The sequence below is a fragment of the Nerophis ophidion genome, linkage group LG04, assembly GCF_033978795.1.
Source record: "Nerophis ophidion isolate RoL-2023_Sa linkage group LG04, RoL_Noph_v1.0, whole genome shotgun sequence".
Classification (NCBI taxonomy): domain Eukaryota; kingdom Metazoa; phylum Chordata; class Actinopteri; order Syngnathiformes; family Syngnathidae; genus Nerophis; species Nerophis ophidion.
The window spans coordinates 74,790,417-74,816,381 of NC_084614.1; the positions used below are offsets into that span (position 1 = coordinate 74,790,417).

The 25,965-nt window shown below is 41.2% G+C and overlaps 1 protein-coding gene across 2 annotated transcripts; it reads left to right on the forward strand.

The window, feature by feature from the left end:
• ccdc15 (coiled-coil domain containing 15) lies at positions 1–25,616 on the forward strand. Of its 2 annotated transcripts, XM_061899034.1 has the most exons (11): positions 1–105; positions 202–426; positions 582–713; positions 8,408–8,476; positions 13,057–13,173; positions 13,251–13,367; positions 16,044–16,130; positions 16,192–16,295; positions 21,205–21,399; positions 21,502–21,650; positions 25,360–25,616. In XM_061899034.1, exons 2-11 carry the CDS (start codon positions 271–273, stop codon positions 25,407–25,409), a joined length of 1,176 nt encoding a protein of 391 aa, XP_061755018.1. In that variant the 5' UTR covers positions 1–105; positions 202–270; the 3' UTR covers positions 25,410–25,616. The 2 variants fall into 2 exon arrangements, with proteins under 2 accessions (XP_061755018.1, XP_061755019.1); XM_061899035.1 differs by lacking the exon at positions 1–105 and having other exon boundaries at positions 112–426; positions 16,195–16,295.
• Positions 25,617–25,965: the final 349 nt, after the last annotated feature.

Genomic DNA, 25,965 nt, shown 5'->3' on the forward strand with positions numbered 1-25,965 from the left:
GCAAGTATGTCCTGACGTAGTCAAAGGGGTGCGCTGCATTCCCCCTCCGTACCAGAGGGGGCGGTATTGTACTACTGAGCTGCCTGATCGTCAAGTACAAGACAGGTGAGCGAAACTCAAATCGGTTTTTAACGTCTTTGACGAAAAATAATTGTATCTACTTTTAGTGCGATAACAAATCAACGTTCATTTTTATTCCAGCTAAAAACATTTATGTTTTAAAGACAAGGACAACGATAAATCCCGAGAAAGGATTATCAGTTAGCGGACATGTTTGCTCGCCCAGCGAAAACGGTTGGGGACAAATCTCCCAGGCGGCGGAGAAAAGTGCATGGAAGCAACAAGGTGATGGCCGAGAGGAACCAGACTGTGGTGGCGGTGGGAGCCTGGGTGGAGGACGGCCAGGACTTCGAGGAGAACCCGTGTGTGAGTCACTGCTGGAGCTTAAAGCGAGCTAGCTTGTCGTAAGGCTCGTCCGTAGTTCAAAAGAGCGCCTTTCTTTCACACAGGGACCACTTTCGTGTTCAAAAAATACTGCTGTTGTGTTGGCTTCCATAAACCTCACTGTTATTATTTCTCAGGACTTGGCCTCTTACACAGACGAGCTCCAGGCAGACAGAATGAGGGAACGCGAAGTCAGGCTTCGTAGGTTTCAAGAGGATGTGCGCCATCGTGTGGCGGTCATCCGCAAGTGCCAGGACACACAATCCGGGGTATGTAAACGATTCTTTGCCTCGATCACTATGGCAACATCTGTCGCGTCATCCTGGATAATATTCATGACACATTTGTGCTTTGTTTTATCCATCCATCCATTTTCTACCGCTTATTCCCTATTGGGGTCGCGGGGGGCGCTGGCGCCTATCTCAGCTACAATCGGGCGGAAGGCGGGGTACACCCTGGACAAGTCGCCACCTCATCGCAGGGCCAACACAGATAGACAGACAACACTCACACTCACGTTCACACACTAGGGCCAATTTAGTGTTGCCAATCAACCTATCCCCAGGTGCATGTCTTTGGAAGTGGGAGGAAACCGGAGTACCCGGAGGGAACCCACGCATTCACGGGGAGAACATGCAAACTCCACACAGAAAGATCCCGAGCCTGGATTTGAACCCAGGACTGCAGGACCTTCGTATTGTGAGGCAGACGCCCTAACCCCTCTGCCACCGTGAAGCCTAATATATATATATATATGTGTGTATATATATATATATATATATATATATATATATATATATATATATATATATATATATATATATATACTATAAAAACAGTACCACTTTATATATTTTCCTTTGTTTTTTATTGTAGCAACGTGGTGGTTAAGATGTGCTATTTGGATTTACAAACCCCGTTTCCATATGAGTCGGGAAATAAATGATAAATAAATAAATGGGTTGTACTTGTATAGCGCTTTTCTACCTTCAAGGTACTCAAAGCGCTTTGACACTACTTCCACATTTTCCCATTCACACACACATTCACACACTGATGGAGGGAGCTGCCATGCAAGGCGCCAACCAGCACCCATCAGGAGCAAGGGTGAAGTGTCTTACTCAGGACACAACGGACGTGGCGAGGTTGGTACTAGGTGGGATTTGAACCAGGGACCCTCGGGTTGCGCACGGCCACTCTCCCCACTGCGCCACGCCGTCCCTATGTGTTAGATGTAAAAAATAAACTGAATAGAATGATTTGCAAATCATTTTCAACCCATATTCAATTGAATGCACTACAAAGACAACATATTTGATGTTCAAACTGATAAACATGTTTTTTTGTGCAAATAATCATTAAATTTAGAATCTGATGCCATCAACACGTGACAAAGAAGCTGGGAAAGGTGGCAATAAATACTGATAAAGTTGAGGAATGCTCATCAAACACTTATATGGAACATCCCACAGGTGTGCAGGCTAATTGGGAACAGGTGGGTGCCATGATTGGGTATAAAAGCAGCTTCCATGAAATTCTAAGGATGGGGCGAGGGTCACCAATTTGTAAGAAAATTGTCGAACAGTTTTAGAACAACATTTCTCAACGAACAATTGCAAGGAATTTAGGGATTTTACCATCTACGGTCCGTAAAATCATCAAAAGATTCTGAGAATCTGGAGAAATCACTGCACGTAAGCGATGATATTACAGACCTTTGACCCCCCAGGCGGTACTGCATCCAAAACAGACATCAGTGTGTAAAGGATATCACCACATAGACTCAAGAAAACACTTCATAAAACCACTGTCAGTAACTACAGTTGGTTGCTACATCTGTAAGTGCAAGTTAAAACTCTGCTATGCAAAGCAAAACCCATTTATCAACAACACCAAGGAACGCCGCTGGCTTCGCTGGGCCCGAGCTCATCTAAGATGGACTGATGCAAAGTGGAAAAGTGTTCTGTGGTCTGACGAGTCCACATTTCAAATTATATTTGGAAACTGTGGACGTGGTGTCCTCCGGAACAAAGAGGAAAATAACCATCTGGATTGTCAAAGGCGCAAAGTTCAAAAGCCAGCATCTGTGATGGTATGGGGGTGTATTAGTGCCCAAGGCATGGGTAACTTGCACATCTGTGAAGGCACCATTAATGCTGAATGATCCATACAGGTTTTGGAGCAACATATGTTGTCATCCAAGCAACGTTATCATGGACGCCCCTGCTTATTTCAGCAAGACAATGCCAAGCCACATGTTACAACAGCGTGGTTTCGTAGTAAAAGAGTGCGGGTACTTTCCTGGGCCACCTGCAGTCCAGACCTGTCTCCCATCGAAAATGTGTGGCGCATTATGAAGCGTAAAATACGACAGCGGAGACCCCGGACTGTTGAACGACTAAAGCTCTACATGAAACAAGAATGAGAAAGAATTCCACTTTCAAATTTTAACAATTAGTTTTCTCAGTTCCCAAACGTTTGAGTGTTGTTAAAAGAAAAGGTGATGTAACACAGTGGTGAACATGCCCTTTCCCAACTACTTTGGCACGTGTTGCAGCCATGAAATTCTAAGTTAATTATTATTTGGAAAAAAAAAATAAAGTTTATGAGTTTGAACATCAAATATCTTGTCTTTGTAGTGCATTCAATTGAATATGGGTTGAAAAGGATTTGAAAATCATTGTATTCCGTTTATATTTACATCTAACACAATTTCCCAACTCATATGGAAACGGGGTTTGTACACTGTGTGAAAAAAATAATTGGAAAAGATCCATTCATCCATCTTCTTCCGCTTATCCGTGGTCGGGTCGCGGGGGCAACAGCCTAAGCAGAGAAGCCCAGACTTCCCTCTCCCCAGCCACTTCGTCCAGCTCCTCCCGGGGGATCCCGAGGCGTTCCCAGGCCGGCCGGGAGAGATAGTCTTCCCAACGTGTCCTGGGTCTTCGTCGTGGCCTCCTACCGGTTGGACGTGCCCTAAACACCTCCCTAGGGAGGCGTTCAGGTGGCATCCTGACCAGATGCCCGAACCACCTCATCTGGCTCCTCTCGATGTGGAGGAGCAGCGGCTTTACTTTGAGCTCCTCCCGGATGGCAGAGCTTCTCACCCTATCTCTAAGGGAGAGCCCCGCCGGAGGAAGCTCATTTCAGCCGCTTGTACCCGTGATCTTGTCCTTTCGGTCATGACCCAAAGCTCATGACCATAGGTGAGGATGGGAACGTAGATCGACCGGTAAATTGAAAGCTTTGTCTTCCGGCTCAGCTCCTTCTTCACCACAACGGATCGATACAGCGTCCACATTACTGAAGACGCCGCACCGATCCGCCTGTCAATCTCACAATCCACTCTTCCCTCACTCGTGAACAAGACTCCGAGGTACTTGAACTCCTCCACTTGGGGCAGGGTCTCCTCCCCAACCCGGAGATAGCACTCCACCATTTTCCAGGCGAGAACCATGGACTCGGAATAGGAGGTGCTGATTGTGGCTAAGTTTTATATTCATAAATGTAAGTTTCTCAATACCCGACCTGTTTTTTTGTGCCTCTTAAAAAATAATTAGAACTCTACATTAAAACACTCTCTACCTCGAACAAACAAAAAGCTGTGAAAACGATGATGCTGTGTTCCAAATTTAAATTATTTACTGAATTTGTGTGACCCTGTGGCTTTGCACTTTGTTATATATATATATATATATATATATATATATATATTGCATTCTATTTTAATTACTTTATTGAGTGTACAACCTCCTGGCGCTGTTTTATTCTGTTTTTGTACTTATTTTGATTATAATTATTTCCCAATTGTTTGTAAATGTTGCAATTTATAAATAAAGGTTTATAAAATAATTTTTTTTTATTTTGACTGCAAAGTAGGGCGTTAAAATTGGGACCTTTTTTAAAAAAAACAACAAAAAAACAACTTGTCTTTTTGCATTATAGGGTTAGTTTGGTCAGTTTTACCTTTGTTGAAAGGAGGGGATCCCACAGCTGTTGACTGCAGGCCCATCTCTAAATTATGTATTTTAGTGAAAGTTCTTAAAAAGTTTGTTAGCAAACAACTTAAAGAATTTTTAGACAACCACGGTCTTCTATCAGAACATCGGTCAGGCTTTAGGAAACGTCACAGCACAATAACCACTGCCATTAAAGTTGTGAATGACATTGTTGGAGCGTTGGACTGCAAAAAATATTGTGCAGCTCTATTTGTGGACCTGTCAAAGGCGTTTGACACGGTCAACCATATGATTTTAGCAGATAGATTGCGCAGAATTGGCAAATCTGGGCATGCTGTTAACTGGTTTTCTAATGACCTTTCTGATAGAACACAATGTGTCCAGTTTGCTGGGTCTTTTTCATCTTTCCTCCCTGTGTTGAAGGGCGTGCCACAGGGTTCCATATTAGGACCGCTGTTGTTCTCCATTTACATGAACAATCTTTTGTAATAAACTATCAGAATGCGGCGTTCCATTTCTATGCGGATGATGCGGTCATATGTTGTTCATCCCCCTCTGCAGTGCAAACATTTGAACTTTTGCAGTCTGCTTTTGATGTTGTTAAGTCCCAGCTGACCCAACTTAGGCCAGTGCTAAATGCCGACAAATCTAAGGTGATGTTATTCTCAAATGGCAAACGGCTGCCATTGAACATCCCTAAAATATTGACTACTCATTGGGTCGAGCTTGAGTTGGTCACAACATGTAAGTACTGAGGAATTAATATTGATGAGAGATTATCTTATAAAGCACACACAGAAACGCTTGTGCCTAATTTTAAAATTAAATTAGGTTTCTTTTTTAGAAATAAGATTTTTTTTCTCTAAAAGTTAGGAAACCGTTGATCTCGTCCACCTTTATTCATTTATTTGATTATGGAGACTTGCTTTTACTAATTGCACCTGGAACTTTCTTGAAAAAACTAGACACCGTACATCACATTTACTGGTTGTGGAAAACTCGTCCATCACTGTACTTTAAATAGATAGATGGATGGATCTTTATTTTCATTGGACAAGTACAACAAAACTTTGTTTTCAGCACAAACCCGTTCAAGATTAGACAAAAACAAACAGTGTACAGGGTTACAGAACAGGAACGCTGATGGGTCGCTATAAGGCGCCCCGTAAAAGATGGGAAAAAAGTAAACGCTGGGGAAGGATGAGTAAAAAAATACAATCTCGACTGGGATCCTAAGAGGGCCCAGTCTGGAGTGGGAAAAAACCTCCATAGCAAAGCACATATACATATTACAACGTACATCTCGAGATATCTAGCAAAAAAGGGAAGGGAGTTCGGGGTTATGATGGTACGCCGCAGCTCTCAGGCGCTGACCATCCATTCATCACCCCTATGGGATTTCCGTCGAGGGCGTTGGGTTGGGGGGGTAGAGTGTGTATGTGTGGCGTATATTTTTGTGGATGTGTTTGTGTAAGCCTGTAGTGTGTCTCTGTTCCGCGGCCTTGATGTATTGTGCAGCCGCTAGTCCAAAGTCAACAACAACAGTTGTGTGTCAATGAGAGACAAGAAGGGAGTTTGTTGTGTCTTCGCTGCACTGTCCTTCGGGAGAGTCTCGAAGCCAGGGAAACAATCCAAGTTAGAATGTTTTGTATGCGGGTGAAAATAAAATTGGCTTTTCACTCTAAATTGTCTATGACTGGTCCTCAAAAACTACGGGGTAGACAGTCCGATGTGATCCACAGTTCTTCCCGCATCCTCTAATCATTTGTGGCAGCTTTTGGGGTACTTTGAAAACTGCCAGCAACTTCCAATTTGTTGACAAACCAGAGCAACGCTTACTCCAATCAGCAGATGTCCTGTTGTCATAATTCCGAATAGGTAGATATCTTCATATCCTCGACAGAAAAGGGTCGCCAGGCACGCGGTAGTCCTTCTCCAAAGAGTCCCTTGTGTGTCCAGCAACAACCGCTTCGTCCCGACAGCAGGTACCCCCAAACCCAAGATCGTGTCAATTTTGTTGAGGCCAGTTAGATAGTTTCAATTTTTAGATTTGGAGAGCAGTGCAAAAAGAGGCAAAAAGAAAGTTAAGACACGACAAAGAAGCAAGCAGGAGAGATAAGGGAGAGGAAAGGGGAGCGTCCACCCTCGATGAGTGCCAGAGAGAAAAAAAGGCAAACTGTCCATCTTTAACTGCCCAAAGACCTTCTCGATGGATAATTTATATATATATGTATGTATGTATATATGTATGTATGTATATATATATATATATATATATATATATATATATATATATATATATAGGGACGGCGTGGCGCAGTGGGAGAGTGGCCGTGCGCAACCCGAGGGTCACTGGTTCAAATCCCACCTAGAACCAACCTCGTCACGTCTGTTGTGTCCTGAGCAAGACACTTCACCCTTGCTCCTGATGGGTGCTGGTTGGCGCTTTGCATGGCAGCTCCCTCCATCAGTGTGTGAATGGGTAAATGTGGAAGTAGTGTCAAAGCGCTTTGAGTACCTTGAAGGTAGAAAAGCGCTATACAAGAACAACCCATTTATATATATATATATATATATATATATATATATATATATATATATATATATATATATATATATATATATATACACTACTTCATCTCTACAGAATTGTTTCATGAGGGGTTCCCTCAATCATCAGGAGATTTTAATGGAAGCATTCACATACAATGGTTTATAAATCTCCTGAAAATTTCCATTTAAATCTCCTGATGATTGAGGGAACCCCTCATGAAACAGTTCTGTAGAGATGAAGTAGTCTTGTGATTTTTCCCACATCTACATATTGCGCTCTACCACGGTATCGCTATACAAGTACAACCCATTTATCATTTATCATTTATCGAGCACTATTCTCTGGATAATCCAATATATATATATATATATATATATATATATATATATATATATATATATATATATATATATATATATGTATGTATATATATATGTATGTATATATATATATATGTATGTATGTGTATGTATATATATATATATATATGTATGTATATATATATATATATATATATATATATATATATATGTATGTATATATATATATATATATATATATATATATATATATATGTATGTATATATATATATATATATATGTATGTATGTATATATATATATATATATATATGTATGTATATATATATATATATATGTATGTATATATATATATATATATATATATATATATATATATATATATATATATATATATGTATGTATATATATGTATGTCTTCTTGGACTTGTCCCCACCTATCTGTGTTCCTTTGGGTGTAGACTCCAGTCATTACAGCCTACGCTCACAGGATATCTTCCACATGTTGGTTCCTAGAGCCAACACAGAACTTGGGAAAAAGAGCATTCAGGTATGCTGCTCCTTGGTCATGGAATGACATCCAGAAAGATCTGAGGCTACCAGAATTGATCACTTTGGGGGAGTTTAGGTCCTTTTTAAAAGATAGAGAAACCAGTTCTCTTGGGAAACGATGTTGCTTTTAAATTGAATTATTACTTAATCGTTTTACATTATTTTTTACTTGTTTTGCGATGACTGCTGTTGTTCTGTTGTAATTTCTTGTTGTAGTTATTATTGTTTGTTTGTGCCACCCTCTTGGGCAGGTCGCTCTTGAAAAATAGATTTTAACCTGAATGGGTCTTCACCTGGTTAAATAAAGGAAATTGATCACAGTCTAGCACCAAACGAGAGGACTACCTGTGTGAAGTGGGCGGTATACCGGTATTACAGTTAATAGCGGTATATTTTAAAAATTGGTATATATTTGTGACAATACCGCCGTCTTTTGATGGGCCTTTGCTGCGGTGCATGTTACATGTTTGGTCTGGACCAGTGTACCTACCGTTCAACAAGGGTGACGGCACTCTTAGATGTCAATAAAGTGTCTATGTGCTTTTGAAAAACAATAACAGCAGCTTTTAAAACCACAGGTTGACAAGAGAATCCCGAAACAACATCACCACCTCCAGTGGACTCAAAGGGAGACGGACATGAGTGAGGTACATGGATCTCAAATGTCATTCTTTATTGATATTTTATGATTTATCTATTATCCTTACATGTGGTTACAATGGAATATCATATGTCTTCAGTAGATATATACTTTACTGTATTTGTGGCTTTGTGTGGTCCCTGCTCAGCCTGTTGATGAAGTCCAGCTCTGCTGCCACCTAGCTGGAGGCTTGTGTATTGTTCAAGCATGAATAAAGACACAAGTACTCAAAGTCACCTCACCCCGCCAGGTGATCTGTGTTTTTGAAGAAGAAGAAAAAAACGGACAATACTGTATTTTTCGGACTATGAGGCGCACTTCAAATCCTTTATTTTCTCAAAAATCGACACTGCGCCTTATAACCCGGTGCGCTTAACGTACAGAATAATTTTGGTGTGCTTGCCAACATTAAAGCTATTTTATTTGGTACATGGTGTAGTGATAAGTATAACCAGTTGATGGCAGTCACACATAAGAAATACATGTAAACTGCAATCAGATGCCAGCAAGCAACACCAAAACTTTGTATGTTCCATTGAGAATATAGAACATTGTCGCCGCACCGCTTGATGGATTGTCGGCGCGTTACGGATACAGTAGTCGGATGTACTCTTCAACATACGAGTGTTAGTATGGTGTGTGTATAAGGACCACAAAATCACACCCATTAGCAGACATTTTATTGGGCGTTTTGTTTCGCAATATTATGCAAAACCAACTTTTCTTACCTTCTGGCACCTGCTAAACTGTATTTGGGATCTGCATAAGTCCAGAAAATGTGCCTGCTCTCTGCCTTTGTAGTCCGTGCCGATCCCAGAGTTGATAATATTCTTCTTTTTCTCTATCTTCTTGTTATGGGGCACTCATCCTCCACTGTTGCCATTTCTAATCTAATCATTTCTAAAGTAGCTTATATACTCTATGGAAGCGCTAAAAACTACCAGTGTGGTGAGTTTATATTATTCACCCAAGGAACTTTCGTTATTAGATTTCCAGTCGAACGGTTTTTCACGGGATACATTTCTGGTGTTGTTTTTTCCGGATGAGGAGATGCTACTCTGTTATTGATTGAAGTAAAGTCTGAATGTCATTAAAACAGTTAACTCCGTCTTTTGACACTTCTTCCACTCCCGTCCTTGCACGCTACACCGCTACAACACAGATGACAGGGAGAAGACGCTGTCGAAGGTGAGCCACGTAAATAAGACCGCCCGTAAAACGGCGCATCCTGAAGCGACTGTACGAAAGCAACTTGAAGATGGTCTCTAAAACATAATCTATGCAACATTTGGACTAAATAACCACCATTACATGTCATGTGGACCACAAGGAAGTGTTTTACATTTAGAAAAAAATCAAAAAAAGAAAAAAATCAATAATATGACTCCTTTGAAGCAACTTTTGTATGAAAATAGATCTGAAATGACCCACAGTGCGCCTTAAAGTCCGAAAATATGGTATGTGATATTTAAAAATAAAGAACAGAATAAGCCTTTTCTTAGTTGCCCACTGGGGAAATTCAAGTTTCACAGCAGCTAAGTGGACCAGTAGACCCAGATTAATTCTATAAACAGCAGAGTGTGCAAAAAGGAGCAAGGATTATGTACAGTATGCAACTGTACCCAAATAATGATCATTAGGGATGTAACGATAAAGGTAATAATGATTGTGTTAAAACTCCCGACGGTAAGTATTATTATTCTAAAATCTAAATGTTGAGCTACAAACTCCGTTTCCATATGAGTTGGAAAATTGTGTTAGATGTAAATAAAAACAGAATACAATGATTTGCTAATCCTTTTCAACCCATATTCAATTGAATGAACTACAAAGACAAGATATTTGATGTTCAAACTCGTAAACTTTATTTTTTTTTGCAAATAATAATTAACTTATAATTTCATGGCTGCCAAAGTAGTTGGGAAAGGGCATGTTCACCACTGCGTTACATCACCTTTTCTTTTAACAACACTCAATAAACGTTTGGGAACTGACTAAACTAATTGTTGAAGCTTTGAAAGTGGAATTCTTTCCCATTCTTGTTTTATGTAGAGCTTCAGTCGTTCAACAGTCCGGGGTCTCTGCTGTCGTATTTTACGCTTCATAATGCGCCACACATTTTTGATGGGAGACAGGTCTGGACTGCAGGCGGGCCAGGAAAGTACCTGCACTCTTTTTTTACGAAGCCACGCTGTTGTAACACGTGCTGAATGTGACTTGGCATTGTCTTGCTGAAATAAGCAGGGGCGTCCATTAAAAAGACGGCGCTTGGATGGCAGCATATTTTGTTCCAAAACCTGTATGTACCTTTCAGCATTAATGGTGCCTTTACAGATGTGTAAGTTACCCATGCCTTGGGCACTAATGCACCACCATACCATCGCAGATGCTGGTTTTTGAACTTTGCGTCGATAACAGTCTGGATGGTTTGCTTCCCCTTTGGTCCGGATGACACGATGTCGAATATTTCCAAAAACAATTTGAAATGTGGACTCGTCAGACCACAGACCACTTTTCCACCATCAGTCCATCTTAGAGGATCTCGGGCCCAGACCAGCCGGCGGCGTTTCTGGATGTTGTGGATAAATTGCTTTACTTTGCATAGTAGAGCTTTAAAAGCCTCCTACTGAAACCCACTACTACACACCACGCAGTCTGATAGTTTATTTATCAATGATGAAATATTAACATTGCAACACATGCCAATACGGCCTTTTTAGTTTACTAAATTACAATTTTAAATTTCCCGGGAGTTTCGTCTTGGAAACGTCGTGTAATGATGACGTGTACGCAGGATGTCACGGGTTTTTAGGAAGTATGAGCGCTACGCAAACACACAGGTAAAAGTCGTCTGCTTTAACGGCATAATTACACAGTATTTTGGAGATCTGTGTTGCTGAATATTTTGCAATTTGTTCAATTAATATTGGAGAAGTCACAGTAGAAAGATGGAGTTGGGAAGATTTAGCCTTTAGCCACACAAACACATGGTGATTCCTTGTTTAAAATTCCCGGAGCTGAAACGTTACTATGGATCAGAGCGCGGTCAAGCAGACATGGATCCCAACCGAATGTCAAAAAGCAGGTTTCGGTGAGAAAATTGTGGTTAAAAAGTCAAAACACCGGTGGACAAACACCTCCGACTATCAGGTAATATTAAACTCACTAAAACACCAGCAACACAATAGAAAGATAAGGGATTTCCCAGAATTATCCTAGTAAATGTGTTTACAAACATCGGAATACGTCCCAATGCAATCGCGTTTTTTGTTTTTCTTAACTCGTTTTTTTTAATTTAATTTTTATTTTTTTTCTAGTCTGTCGCTATCAATATCCTCAAACACAAATCTTTCATCCTCGCTCAAACTAATGGGGAAATTGTCGTTTTCTCGGTCCGAATAACCGTTTTTGTTGGAGGCTCACATTAAAATCAATGTGAATATGTGAGGAGCCCCCACACTTGCGACATCATCGTCTGCGACTTCCGGTAAAGGCGAGGCTTTTTCAGGAAGTACCAAAAGGGGCGAACTTTATTGTCGATTTTCTCTACGAAATCCTTTCAGCAAAAATATGGCAATATCGCGAAATGATCAAGTATGACACATAGAATGGACCTGCTATTCCCGTTTTAATAAGAAAATCTCATTTCAGTAGGCCTTTAACTTGCACTTACAGATGTTGCGACAAACTGTATTTAGTGACAGTGGTTTTCTGGAGTATTCCTGAGACCATGTGGTGATATCCTTTAGAGATTGAGGTCGGTTTTTGATTCAGTGCCGTCTGAGGGATCAAAGGTCACAGTCATTCAATGTTGGTTTCCGGTCATGCCGCTTACGTGCAGTGATTTCTCCAGATTCTCTCAACCTTTTGATGATATTATGGACCGTAGATGTTGAAATCCCCAAATTTCTTGCAATTGCACTTTCAGAAACGTTGTTCTTAAACTGTTTGACTATTTGCTCACGCAGTTTAGGACAAAGGGGTGTACCTCGCCCAAACCTTTCTTGTGAAAGACTGAGCATTTTTTGGGAAGCTGTTTTTATACCCGATCATGGCACCCACCTGTTCCCAATTAGCCTGCACACCTGTGGGATGTTTCAAATAAGTGTTTGATGAGCATTCCTCAACTTTATCAGTATTTATTGCCACCTTTCCCAACTTAATTGTCACGTGTTACTGGCATCAAATTCTAAAGTTAATGATTATTTGCACAAAAAAAAAGTTTATCAGTTTGAACATCAAATATATTGTCTTTGTAGCATATTCTACTGAATATGGGTTGAAAATGATTTGCTAATTATTGTATTCCGTTTATATTTACATCCAACACAATTTCCCAACTCATATGGAAACAGGGTTTGTACATTCAGCATCCAAATGGTTTTTAACTAAGCTCCTTGGAAGCTGGAACAACATTTGCAGTTGTTTTTAGGACATGTTTGACCTTTATTGTTGCTGTCCTCTGTCAGACAAGAGGGTCCTTATCAGCGTCTCCCAGCCTGCGAGGATTGTTGCAGCGCGCTCTTGGCTGATTTTTTTTTGGGGACCAATGCCACAGTGACGAACGCATGTCTGCCATGTTTGCAGCTGCGTGACGGAGCGAGGCAGATCAGACTTAGACTGGCGGCCCGCGGGACCAGCCTGTGTGACGAGGGGACGTCACAGCTGCCAGCAGACAGCTGGAACTTATCGCTAAGCAGACATGTGAGTCTAAAAAAACCCCCAAAACACTTCCCATTAAGACAAAAAGTTGTGACTTGGCTAAATCTGACGCCCTGCAGGATGATGACCACATTCAGGAGGAAGAGGAAGGCGGCAGAGATCATTTGCCGGTCGTCAGAGAAGAACACAAATGTCCTCTCGTTCGGCAGCCGGCGAGCAGAAGTGGACGTGTTGTGGTGTGTTTACGCACTAACAACCAACCGACAAGATTACATTCCCTTTTCTTCATTCATCTTCTGCTAATCTTCTTCCGGTGTTTACGACACAATCAGTACTCATCACAAGTCGGGATGGGTACTGAAAATGGTATTTTTAAAGGCACCGACCAAATTCTGTTGGTACTATAAGGTTTCAATTCATGTTAAATCAAACGGTGCCATATTTCGATACCTTTTGTTGCACGTCCGGTTGCGGACTAAACACCGGCTCACTTAAACATTCACTCAAGCGGCGCTCAAGGCAGACTCAGCCAAACTCCCTGTAAGTAATGTTGCAATTTTTAACTTAGGCTAATAAGCAAGTATGCTTGGTAGAAAACCTTCGAATGTAAAGTAAGGCTTCACTCCTCCAAAATGTACTAGCTTTATGCTAATTTACATGGGAATTGCCATAGACAGGCAACTATTAGCATTAGCGATTTTACACGGAGATTTCAACACCTACACATTTGGTAATGAAAACTACAACTAAGGTGGATGTTACAAACAAACAACTGGTGTGCAATGAGCACAACACTTACAGTATAAACACTTTGTAGGGCGCAACATAACACATTGAACTTCCTAGAAAAGCCACTTTCTAGTTTGCCTCTAAATTTGGTAATGAAAACTACAACTAAGATGAATGTTACAATCAAACAGCTCGTGTGCAATAAGGGGGGCGGCGTGGTGCAGTGGGAGAGTGGCCGTGCGCAACCCGAGGGTCCCTCGTTCAATTCCCACCTAGTACCAACCTCGTCACGTCCGTTGTGTCCTGAGCAAGACACTTCACCCTTGCTTCTGATGGGTGCTGGTTAGCGCCTTGCATGGCAGCTCCCTACATCAGTGCATGAATGTGTGTGTGAATGGGTAAATGTGGAAGTAGTGTCAAAGACTTTTGAGTACCTTGAAGGTAGAAAAGCGCTATACAAGTACAACCCAGTTATCATTTATTAATACTTACAGTATACAAAATTTGTAGGGCACAACATAACATTCAGCTTCCTGAGAAAAGATACTTCCTTGTCAACTAAACTGAGATGAATATTACAATCAAACAGCTGGTGTGTAATAAGCGAAATATTTTCAGTATAAGCACTTTCTAGGGCGCAACGTAACACGTTCAGTGTCCTGGAAAAAGATACTTCCTTGTTAACTTCCAAATTTGGTAATGAAAACTATACAAATATTAATTTTACTATCAAGCAGCTGGTGTGTATGTAGTAAGCGTAGTATTTAGAGTATAAATACTTTGTAGGGCGCAAAAGAACACATTCAACTTCCTGGAATAAGCAACTTCCTAGTTAGCCACTAAAATTGGTAATGAAGACTAAACTAAGATGAATATTACAATCAAACAGCTGGTGTGTAATAAGCATAATATTTACAGTATAAACACTTTGTAGGGTGCAACCTAACGTGCAGTTTCCTGGAAAAAGATACTTCCTTGTTAACCTCCAAATTTGGTAATAAAAGCTAAACGAACATGAATATAACAATCAAACAGCTGGTGTGTAATAAGCATAATATTTACATTATAACACGTTGTAGGTCACAACATAACACATTCATCTTGTGAAGTGAAGTGATCTTCCTGGAATAAGCAACTTCATAGTTAACCTCTAAATTAAGACTTAAGTAAGATGAATATTACAATCAATCAACTTCATAGTTAACCTCTAAATTAAGACCTAAGTAAGATGAATATTACAATCAATCAGCTGGTGTGTAATAAGCATAGTATTTACAGTATAAGACTTTGTAGAGCGCAACATAACACATTCAGCTTTCTGGAAAAAGCAACTTCATAGTTCGTCTTTAAATTTGGTAATAGAGACTAAACTAAGATGAATGTTACAATCAAACAGCCGGTTTGTAATAAGCACAATATTAACAGTATGAACATTTTGTGGAGCGCAACATAACGCATTCCGCTTCCTGGAAAAAGCAACTTAATAGTTTGCCTCCACATTTGGTAATGAAAACTAAACTAAGATGAGTGTTATAATCAAACAGCTGGTGTGTATGTATTTAGCACAATACATTACTTAATGTAGTAACACTTTGTAGGGCGCAACACAACACTTCCTGGAAAAGCTCTAAATTCGGTAATGAAAACTACAACTAAACAGCTTGTGTTTAATAAGCACAATTCTTACAGTATAAAAACTTTGCAGGGAGCAACCTAACACATTGGACTTCCTAGTTAGACAACATACCATAGCTGGCCTATACTGTACTGCCATCTAATGTCTTGGAAGCGCAACTGCATTGCAAAGGAGACTCGTAAGTGAAGTGAAGTGAATTATATTTATATAGCGCTTTTCTCTAATGACTCAAAGCGTTTTTACATAGTGAAACCCAATATCTAAGTTACATTTAAATCAGTGTGGGTGGCACTGGGAGCAGGTGGGTAAAGTGTCTTGCCCAAGGACACAACGGCAGTGACTAGGATGGCGGAAGCGGGAATCGAACCTGCAACCCCTTAAGTTGCTGGCACGGCCGCTCTACCAACCGAGCTAAGAAAACAAGATATATATGTCCACTGCAGAAGACGCTGTCTTTCAGGAATATTTTTGTTTTTTAATTTTTGCATATATATGAACATATCAAAATGGCCAAAGTGTCAAAAGCTCATGTGTTGGCTTGTTGCAGGGCCAGCCTGAGCCTGATCTCAAGCCCAGCGCCGGAGTCCCGAAGGTCGTGTGGCCTCTGCAGGACCAGGAGACATTGAGGAGACAGGTATTGATAACCTCGCTCAAATGGCCATACCTCTCATGTGAGCGTACGTCTCCTCTCACAGCAGCAGTCTCACTTCCTGACGCAGCGCCGCCGCTTCATGAGTGCCGACAGGGAGCGAGTGAAACAGAGCAAGCAGCACAGGAAACACCTGAAGAAGACTGACAGGTGACCCAGACAAAACGTTAGGTACACTACAAGATAATCAGCCGTGATCAACAATAGCAGTAAAATAACACAATAATTGCTTTTATTTCTGTGCCTGCCTTGCACGCTGGAAAAAGGACGGCAGAGACAGAAAGTGTCAGTAACAAGACCACTACTCTGCTTGGTTATAACTAGAGATGTCCGAAAATGGCTTTTTTGCCGATATTCAGATTTTGTCCAACTCTTAATTGCCGATTCCGATATCAACCGATACTGATATATACAGTCGTGGAATTAACACATTATCATGCCTAATTTTGTTGTGATGCCCCGCTGGATGCATTCAACAATGTAACAAGGTTTTCCAAAATAAATCAACTCAAGTTATGGGAAAAAATGCCAACATGGCGCTGCCATATTTATTATTGAAGTCACAAAGTGCATTATTTTTTTAACATGCCTCAAAACAGCAGCTTGGAATTTGGGACATGCTCTCCCTGAGAGAGCATGAGGAGGTTGAGGTGGGGTGAGTGGGGTTAGAAGGTAGCGGGGGTGTATATTGTAGGTCCCGGAAGAGTTAGTGCTGCAGGGGTTTCTGGGTATTTGTTCTGTTGTGTTACGGTGCGGATGTTCTCCCGAAATGTGTTTGTCATTCTTGTTTGGTGTGGGTTCACAGTGTTAAAGTTGTTTAGACGGTCACCCTCAGTGTGACATGTATGGCTGTTGACCAAGTATGCTTGCATTCACTTGTGTGTGTGAAAAGCCATAGATATTATGTGATTGGGCCCGCACGCAGCCTTTAAGGTTTTTTGGCGCTCTGTATTTCTTCCTACGTCTGTGTACCAATCCGTACAGCGGCGTTTTAAAAAGTAAAAAATCTTACTTTTTGAAACCAATACCGATAATTTCCGATATTAGATTTCCAAACATTTATCGGTCGATAATAACGGCAGTCCGATATTATCGGACATCTTGTTGCGACTACGGGGCATCATGATGCGGGTGGTGCTCTTCCAAGATGCATATGGGGCTTGGACACAGCGTAAGGTAAGAAGTAATGATTTATTAAAACTAAAGAACAGAATATAAACAGAAAAACTTGCACTAGGCACAAACGGCAAAACAAAGCGCTAGCATGGGAGGAGGTAAAAACTAATCACAGGTGCGCGTTAAAAACAAGAGCAGGTGGAACAAATGCGAAACCATGGTAACAAGATAAATAAGGAAGTGCACAAACAAACTCGGAACCGGAAGAGTCCAAAACAATTAGAAAACACAAAAGGACTCAAAAACCAAAATAAGAATGTGATCCGGGAAGCAGATCACAACACATCTTTAGTTATTACTGACAATTACTGACAATTTGACATGTTCAAAGTTACCATCTTAAACCTTCATGATGGTTGCAGACTTCGAGCGGCTTGAACCAAACCTTCAACCAGCGTTAGATTTTTACTCTTTCAACATTTTACTATAGTTTTACTTTCATTTTCTTGCCCTTAAGAGTGATCAGCCTAACGCGAGGGAATGGAAAGAACTGAATGAAAAGGAAGACAAGTGACCTGTCCTTCCTCAGATGACATATTCTTCCTGCGCACATATGTGACTCGTTCTTTGCTTTTATACAGTCGCAATAATTGGGCTGTACAGTACAAGCACCAAGACTGTGTATTCACCAGCAGCTACACTCACTCTTTACTTGCACCACTCCTCTATTTGAGTGCTCAGGATAATCAATCAATCAATGTTTATTTATATAGCCCTAAATCACGAGTGTCTCAAAGGGCTGGTAGTACTGACTAGAGACGCCACTGTACTTGGTATCATTACAGTGGTTGTCAGGTGTAGATCCACCTATTGTGACGCCGGTGTACTGAAGCATGTTTAGCTATTCCTCGTCCTGCAGTGATAATGTTACTTGTAAGAAACTTAGTTTATTTGTCGCCATGGAGGCGGGGAATAGTACTTTGGAAGTAGCTAAAACACTTATAACTTCACCTTTATATTTAAGTGTTCAGGTCAAAATGCATCCATTCTCCCTTTTCTGTCTACTTGGAAGTACTGCGTGTGTGCGCGCTGCCGAACATGCTCGTCTGCTCGTGAAACCAGCAATGTCATGACGACGGAGGGGTTGGGTGGGTGAGCGACTGGTACCGTATTTTTCGGAGTAAAAGTCGCACCTGCCGAAAATGCATAATAATGAAGGAAAAAAACATATAAGTCGCACTGGAGTATAAGTCGAATTTTTGGGGGAAATTTATTTGCTAAAACCCAACACCAAGAATAAATTAAAGCTGCAAGCAGCGTTGGTCGGGTCCGCCTTTGGCTGCTGCCCCCGCGAGCCAAGCCCTGGTCTAAGTCAGACCTACATAGAGGTTTTTGTTTCATGTCTCTACGACATTCCTAACAGAAGTTACAAGCAGTTTTGTCTGGGTTTTTTCCTAAACCCAGAATGTGTCCTATGAGCTATGTGGGCAGCATGGCGTGGTGGGTAAAGCGGCTGTGCCAGAAACTTGAGGGTTGCAGGTAGGGCTGGGCGATATGGCCTTTTTTAATATCTTGATATTTTAAGGCCATGTCACAATATATACACAATATATATCTCGATATTTTGCTTTAGCCTTGAAATAACATTTGATGCATATAATCAATGTGTCTACATTAAAACATTCTAGTTCATACTGCATTAATACATGCTCATTTTAAACTTTCATGCAGAGAGGGAAATCACAACTAAGTCAATTGACCAAAACTGTATTTATTAAACAGTTATTAAGCAGTGGCACAAACATGTCATTTCAAAACAGAAAGTGCAAGATTGTCAGAGACATTTTAAAACATTTTAAACGGGGCGGTATAGCTTGGTTGGTAGAGCGTAGAACTTGAGGGTTGCCGGTTCGATCCCCGCTTCCGCCATCCTTGTCACTGCCATTGTGTCCTTGGGCAAGCCACTTTACCCACCTGCTCCCAGCGCCATCCACACTGGTTTAAATGTAAAAATTAGATATTGGGTTTCACTATGTAAAGCGCTTTGAGTCACTAGACAAAAAGCGCTATATAAATATAATTCACTTCACTTCACTAAAGTGCTATGAGTGCACTTTTGTGGATGATGTCACTAAGATGACTTATCAAAACAACACTAAATTAAAGTCCACTTTTTGTACAGAACGCCACTACAATAGTTTAAAACAAATAAAGTGCACTTTTGTGCATGATGTCACACAAGATATTTCAGTAAGTTTCAAATAAAAATGAGCTGCATAATAGGAAATCAAATCGCTATGTGGTTACTGCGGACGTTATCTCCTTATGTCGTTCATAATTTTTTTCATACGGTGTTAACGTGGTAATGGTTGCCTCTGCATTTTGTTTTTGTGGCACCGAATGGAGATGTTGACATGCGGAGTAGTGAAGTGAAGTATATTTATATAGCGCTTTTCTGTAGCGACTCAAAGCGCTTTACATAGTGAAACCCAATATCAAAGTTACATTTAAACCAGTGTGGGTGGCACTGGGAGCAGGTGGGTAAAGTGTCTTGCCCAAGGACACAACAGCAGTGACTAGGATGGCGGAAGCGGGAATCGAACCTGCAACCCTCAAGTTGCTGGCACAGCCGCTCTACCAACCGAGCTATGCCGAGCTATACTCTTTATCCTCTAGCACAGACCTGGGCAAATTAGGGCCCGGGGGCCAAATGTGGCCCGTTGAGCTTTTTAATCTGGCCCGCCAGACATTCCCAAATAATTTTTCTAGCTCTTTAAGATGGAAACTGTAGCTACCATTATGATGTGCAGTGATGTTTTTAAAATACCGTAAGTCTTGAACTATACAAAGTATTTCTATGGTTGGAATCTGCACTTTTGCATGATATACTAGTTACTATGGTCGTCTAATTAGTTACTGTGGTTATCTAAGTCACAGCAGCTCAGACGAGGCACCAAGCAGTGTGGGCGGGGAGCGTTCCCACAGAGTGTTTCCAGAGCAGGCAGCCTGAAATGCGGAGGTCAGGGACTGACACGGAAGGAGATTTTTACAACAAAGTTCTAAAGCTTCGTGATACATCAGATTGTAGGCGGGTTTTTTAGTTTTTTCACGTTCATATTTCGCTGTTTGTTTCATATTTGTTGCATTTCACTTGATTGTAAAATATGTCGGTCGAGAGGGGGTGTGAGGTTCATATGTTGTCAATATTTAGTATTTTATCATTCATAATTAATATTGTAAATCCCACATTCTTTATTTTCATGTACATTCTGGGTGTCTCATTCAGTAAAAAATGTAACGTTCGATTCTGTTTTTTAAGGCGATCTGTCATTACGTTTTTAGCATTTAATCAGACATTATTGTGAAGTTTTATATTAGTGTTCTTAAAAATAAATTTGGTCCCCCGAGTCAAAAATAATTGCCCAGGCCTGCTCTAGCAGGTGACTTTTCAAATGATTAGCAATAATGCTACTTTTTGTAGCAACGCTTTTGCCCCACACTTGACATATTACGGTTGTCTGTTCGAAATATTCCCACTTGAAGCCAAACCATCGCCAGACGATGGACCTCCTGCTGTTTTTGATGAGCTTCAAGTACACCTGTGAAGTGAAAACCATTTCTTGAAGCTCAACGAGAGAATTCCAAGAGTGTGCAAAGCAGTAATCAGAGCAAAGGGTGGCTATTTTGAAGAAACTAGAATACAAAACATGTTTTCAGTTATTTCACTTTTTTTTTTAAGTACATAACTCCACATGTGCTTATTCATAGTTTTGATGCCTTCTGTGACAATCTACAATGTAAATAGTCATGAAAATAAAGAAAACCTATTTTTGATTGCATGAATTCAAATAAGGGCTTTTTTTACGTGCACAGTTAACTATCAGTCAGAAGCTGATTTTGCATTGCCTCCGTTCAAATGTTTGCGTCTTTTTTCCCCTCAAAGGTTGAAAGCGGGGAAGGAGAAGGCTCGCCTGGAAGAGGAGCGTCGGCTGGAGCGAACACGGCAGCTCACTCAGGTCAGACAGCGGCTGGAGGAGAGAGAGGTGCTCATTCTGGAGCGCCTCAAGCTGGAGGAGGAGGAGAGAGCCGCCGAGATGGAAAGAACGAAAAGGTCGGAGAAGACCAAAGTAACCACCAGGTGATCTGAAGAGTTCAATTATATTCTCTCCTATTTAGAAGCCGCTGCGACACTGAATGTTGCTTTAGAACGTGTGATACTTCATCACTTGTTCGTGCGCAGGTATGTGGAGGCCTTGAGGGCTCAACTGAAGCAGAAAATGTCCGACAAGAAGCTGGACTTTCCTCCCCTTTGCTGCTGCGCGTCCTCCTTCTGGGACTCGCACCCGGACTCGTGCGCCAACAACTGCATCTTCCACAACAATCCCAAAGGTACAGACTTAAAGGGGAACTGCACTTTTTGGGGAATTTTGCCTATCATTCACAATCTTTATGTAAGAGAAGCACATATATATTTGAATTTTTTTATGCATTCTATATCGTAAAATACATGCGATCAGACGTCCGCTTACATTGGAGCCTACGGGAGTCTATAAAGCGCTTGAAAAATATCCAAAAACCTCCATCAAGGTTTTACATCCACACTATATGTATATATGTAATGTAGTAACGGGCACATTTATAATAACATCTCATGTTTACTTATTTTGATAATTTTAAGCATGTGCGGCACATTAATTTCACATATGCATCGCAACCTTTGCTTTTTCTTCTACAACCTCACTGATTTTTACTCACTCCAGACTTCATGAGTGCCAACAGACATAATAAAACATCACTTACTATACTTGTGATGAAAAAGGAGCTGAGCTGGAAGGCAAAGCTCTCAATTTACCGGTCGATCTATGTTCCCATCCTCACCTATGGTCATGAGGTTTGGGGTTATAGAATAGAATGAACTTTATTGTCATTATATTTGCATATAACGAGATTAAAGACTCCAACTTAAGGTGCGGTAGTGGGAACAAATATGGGGTGAAATAAATGACATAAGAGGTAAAAAGGAAAAACTAACAATTGAAATAAACAGACTACTATCCAATAAAAATAATACCCAATCCTGTACAATATACAAAACACTATAGAAGTACAAAATGCAAAATACTGTACAATATACAGAGCAAGACAGGCGTACCGAAGTAATAAATAACAATCAGTGTCGGACGTATTGCACTCGAAGAGTAGTATTGCACAGTAGGGTATTAGGGCAGGATATTGAACAGGGGTGAATTATTATTATTTTAAGTTAAAGTTCAACATGGTGACAGCTTTGGGAAAGAAGCTGTCTCTGAGCCTGTTTGTTCTGGCTCTGATGCACCTGTAGCGCCTGCCTGATGGTAGCAAGTCGAACAGGTGGAAGCCAGGGTGTGTGCTGTCCTTGGTAATGTTTTTTGCTCTGTTGGGGCAACGGGAGTTGTGTAAGTCCTTCAGGGAGGGCAGGGGACAGCCGATGATTTTTTGTGCAGACTTTATGACCCTCTGAATCGCCTGTTTGTCCGCTTCAGTGCAGCTGGCGTACCACACTGTTACGCAGTACGTCAGCAGGCTCTCGACAGCCGAGCGATAGCAGGTCACCATCAGCTGCCTGTCCAGTCTGTTCTTCCTCAGCACCCTTAGGAAATGGAGTCTCCGCTGGGCCTTCCGGATGACCACAGTTGTATTTTGGGTTCAGGACAGGTCAGCAGATATAAGGGTGCCGAGGAACTTGAAGGAGCTGACTCTCTCCACCTCCTCGCCATTGATGTAGAGGGGGGTGGGGTCTGCAGTGTTTTTCCTGAAGTCAAAGATGAGTTCCTTGGTTTTTGTGGTGTTCAGTGCCAAATTATTCACTATTATTCATTATGACCGAAAGGACAAGATCACAGGTACAAGCGGCCGAAATTAGTTTCCTCTGCAGGGTGGCGGGGCTCTCCCTTAGAGATAGGGTGAGAAGCTCTGCCATCCGGGAGGAGCTCAAAGTAAACCCACTGCTTCTCCACACCGGGAGGAGCCAGATGAGGTGGTTCAGGCATCTGGTCAGGATGCCACCGGAACGCTTCCCTCGGGAGGTGTTTAGGGCACGTTCAACCGGACTATGTCTCCCAGCTGGCCTGGGAACGCCTCAGGATCCTCCGGGAGGAGCTGGATGAAGTGGCTAGGGAGAGGGAAGTCTGGGCTTCCCTGCTTAGGCTGCTCCCTCGCGACCCGACCTCAGATAAGTGGAAGAAGATGGATGGATGGACTTAATGTACATTGTCTGCTGTCTCTGGAATGGATGTTATATTCCTGTTTAGATGAAGAATGACTTATAAAAGATTCAAGATCAAGAAGATCTTGAAGAATGACTCATAATTCTCGCAAAGAAAAAAGGGGTGGTGGAACCAAGGGTTTTTTCGTGTCTTTTTCGCCATTTCAGGGTCTTAATTGGAAGCCAAACTTGACCGACTCGTCAGATTATGTCTTTAACATTCTTCTTTCATGTTAAGAGGCATTATGATCTAGAATAAACTTTCATGAGCTCCGAGGCGTGAAAGCAGCTGACCAGCCGATGATGTCAATATAGATTCCTAATGAAGCCTTAGCTTGACGCTCCTCTACTTTCTCCTGCTCTCCCGTCCAAAGGCAAAACCTAGCAACTCACTTCTAGCTGATTTTGAGAAAACAAAGGAAAACCAATCTATCTTGATGCTGTCTTACAAAGGTCTACAAAGTCATCAAACGTGTAGATGTTTTCTTGAGCTTTCATTTTCTTGCCGATTGAGCCATGGATTGAATCTGCTCTTATGAACGTGTGCCCTTTCTCCAGATTATGTTATCACAATCTCGGGTGGGCCCCACTCTGCGTTTGCACATTGGACAAGAGCCGTGTACAGCGTCCGGTTTTTATTTTGACCTCCACAGTTATCTGCCCAAAGGAGTATGCAAGGGGAAGAATCAAGAACAATACATTTAATGAAGTTGCTTGCAACGTCCTGGGCCAATCTTCCAAATATCCCCTCGTGCCTTAATATCACATAATCAGGTTGACCGTCGGCCCCCATTCGTGCAAATGTCTCATTAAAGACAATAAGGCAACTGACAAAGAAGCTCCGATTGGTCCCTTGAGATACTAGGTTTTTCTGTTGTATCTACGCGGTTATGTGGTAGTTGCTAGGTCCTGCCATGCGCGTAACAGCTTACTTACGGAACAAATTACAATATCGCATACACTAATGTAAAGCATAACACCTAGGAACTCCAGAATTATTATCAGCTCAGTTTTGACCAAAATTGAGTTACTGGGTTTTGCCTTTGTACGGGAGTGCTCCGCTTGCTGCGGCATCAACAAACGTTCGTTTTGTATAGTTTACTTGTCAACTTAATCCTTCAAAAACGTCAATAACGATGTGGGAACAAATGAATGGCAAAATAAAGCGAGTTTGTTACAGTAAGAAAGAGTTAGAAAAAGTAAGAGTCAGGTCAAAAAACTGTGTGGCTCGATTCCCTCCATACCTGACGGCCATTACCAACAATACATTGTGTCCAACACTATCTTACAACACAGATCCTTCCGCCATACATGCAATTAAGAAGTTAGGTCATCAAATGATTTAGACGAATGTAATAATTACAAACAAAGTGTACTTTATAATTATTCTAAGCATGCAAATAAAGTAAATAGTCCCGATTTTGGCTGAGTAAACATAAAGCACCTTCCATACAATGTAAATGAACTTAAACAGCATTTAGGCTCCTACAATAGCAGCACAAGCAAGTTACCTCTCTGTGATCACAGCCCCTCGAGAAATAATTTGTGTGTTTCAGTGCTTATAATAACAATATCACTCATATTTGGTTAATATTCAGGTCCCAAAATGTACATGGAGTATTGTTGGCGCTTTTTGGTTATTTGAAGGGCTTTAATAGCGGAATAGAGGACCTCCCTTTAACTCCATTGTAAGAGGACTTTTATTTACAAATTAGATATAATGCATTAAAAAAATACATCCATCTTCTGTCATACTAATTGTGAATGATAGGGAAAATTCCCCCAAAAAGTTTAGTTGCCCGCTTTAAGTGCCTGAAAAATCTCACGTGGCTGAAAGCATGTCTGTGTTCACAGAGTACGCACAGGCCTTACATTCAGCGGTGTTGACTCTGGACTTACAGTAACGAGAGACAAAGACCACTTCTTTGTGATCACTAAAGACTGCAGTGTGTCTGGTGACCTGGAGGGGGCGACACCCGCAGTCACCTGTAATGCCTGAAAGAAATGGATTGTTTTGGAATAATCCTGTGAGGTGACGTTATCACAATCAAGGTTTTTATTTTTAGTAAAATTAAGATTTTTCCAAATAGTAAATTGGCTTTTATCAGTTATTTAATGATTAAGTGTGACTTTGTTATTATGGAATAATACATACATGAAAGGTGGGCCGTCTTTACTCAATCAATCAATGTTTATTTATATAGCCCTAAATCACAAATGTCTCAAAGGACTGCACAAATCATTACGACTACGACATCCTCGGAAGAACCCACAAAAGGGCAAGGAAAACTCACACCCAGTGGGCAGGGAGAATTCACATCCAGTGAGACGCCAGTGACAATGCTGACTATGAGAAACCTTGGAGAGGACCTCAGATGTGGGCAACCCCCCCCCCCCAGGGGACCGGAAGCAATGGATGTCGAGCGGGTCTAACATGATACTGCGAAAGTTCAATCCATA

Bases quoted from the DNA above. Each gene is read 5' to 3' on its own strand.
- ccdc15 (XM_061899034.1), top strand. From the start codon at position 271: ATGTTTGCTCGCCCAGCGAAAACGGTTGGGGACAAATCTCCCAGGCGG. The intron at 8,477-13,056 runs GTACATGGATCT...CCATGTTTGCAG, and splicing joins GGGAGACGGACATGAGTGAG to CTGCGTGACGGAGCGAGGCA. The intron at 21,651-25,359 runs GTACAGACTTAA...CTGTGTTCACAG, and splicing joins CTTCCACAACAATCCCAAAG to AGTACGCACAGGCCTTACAT.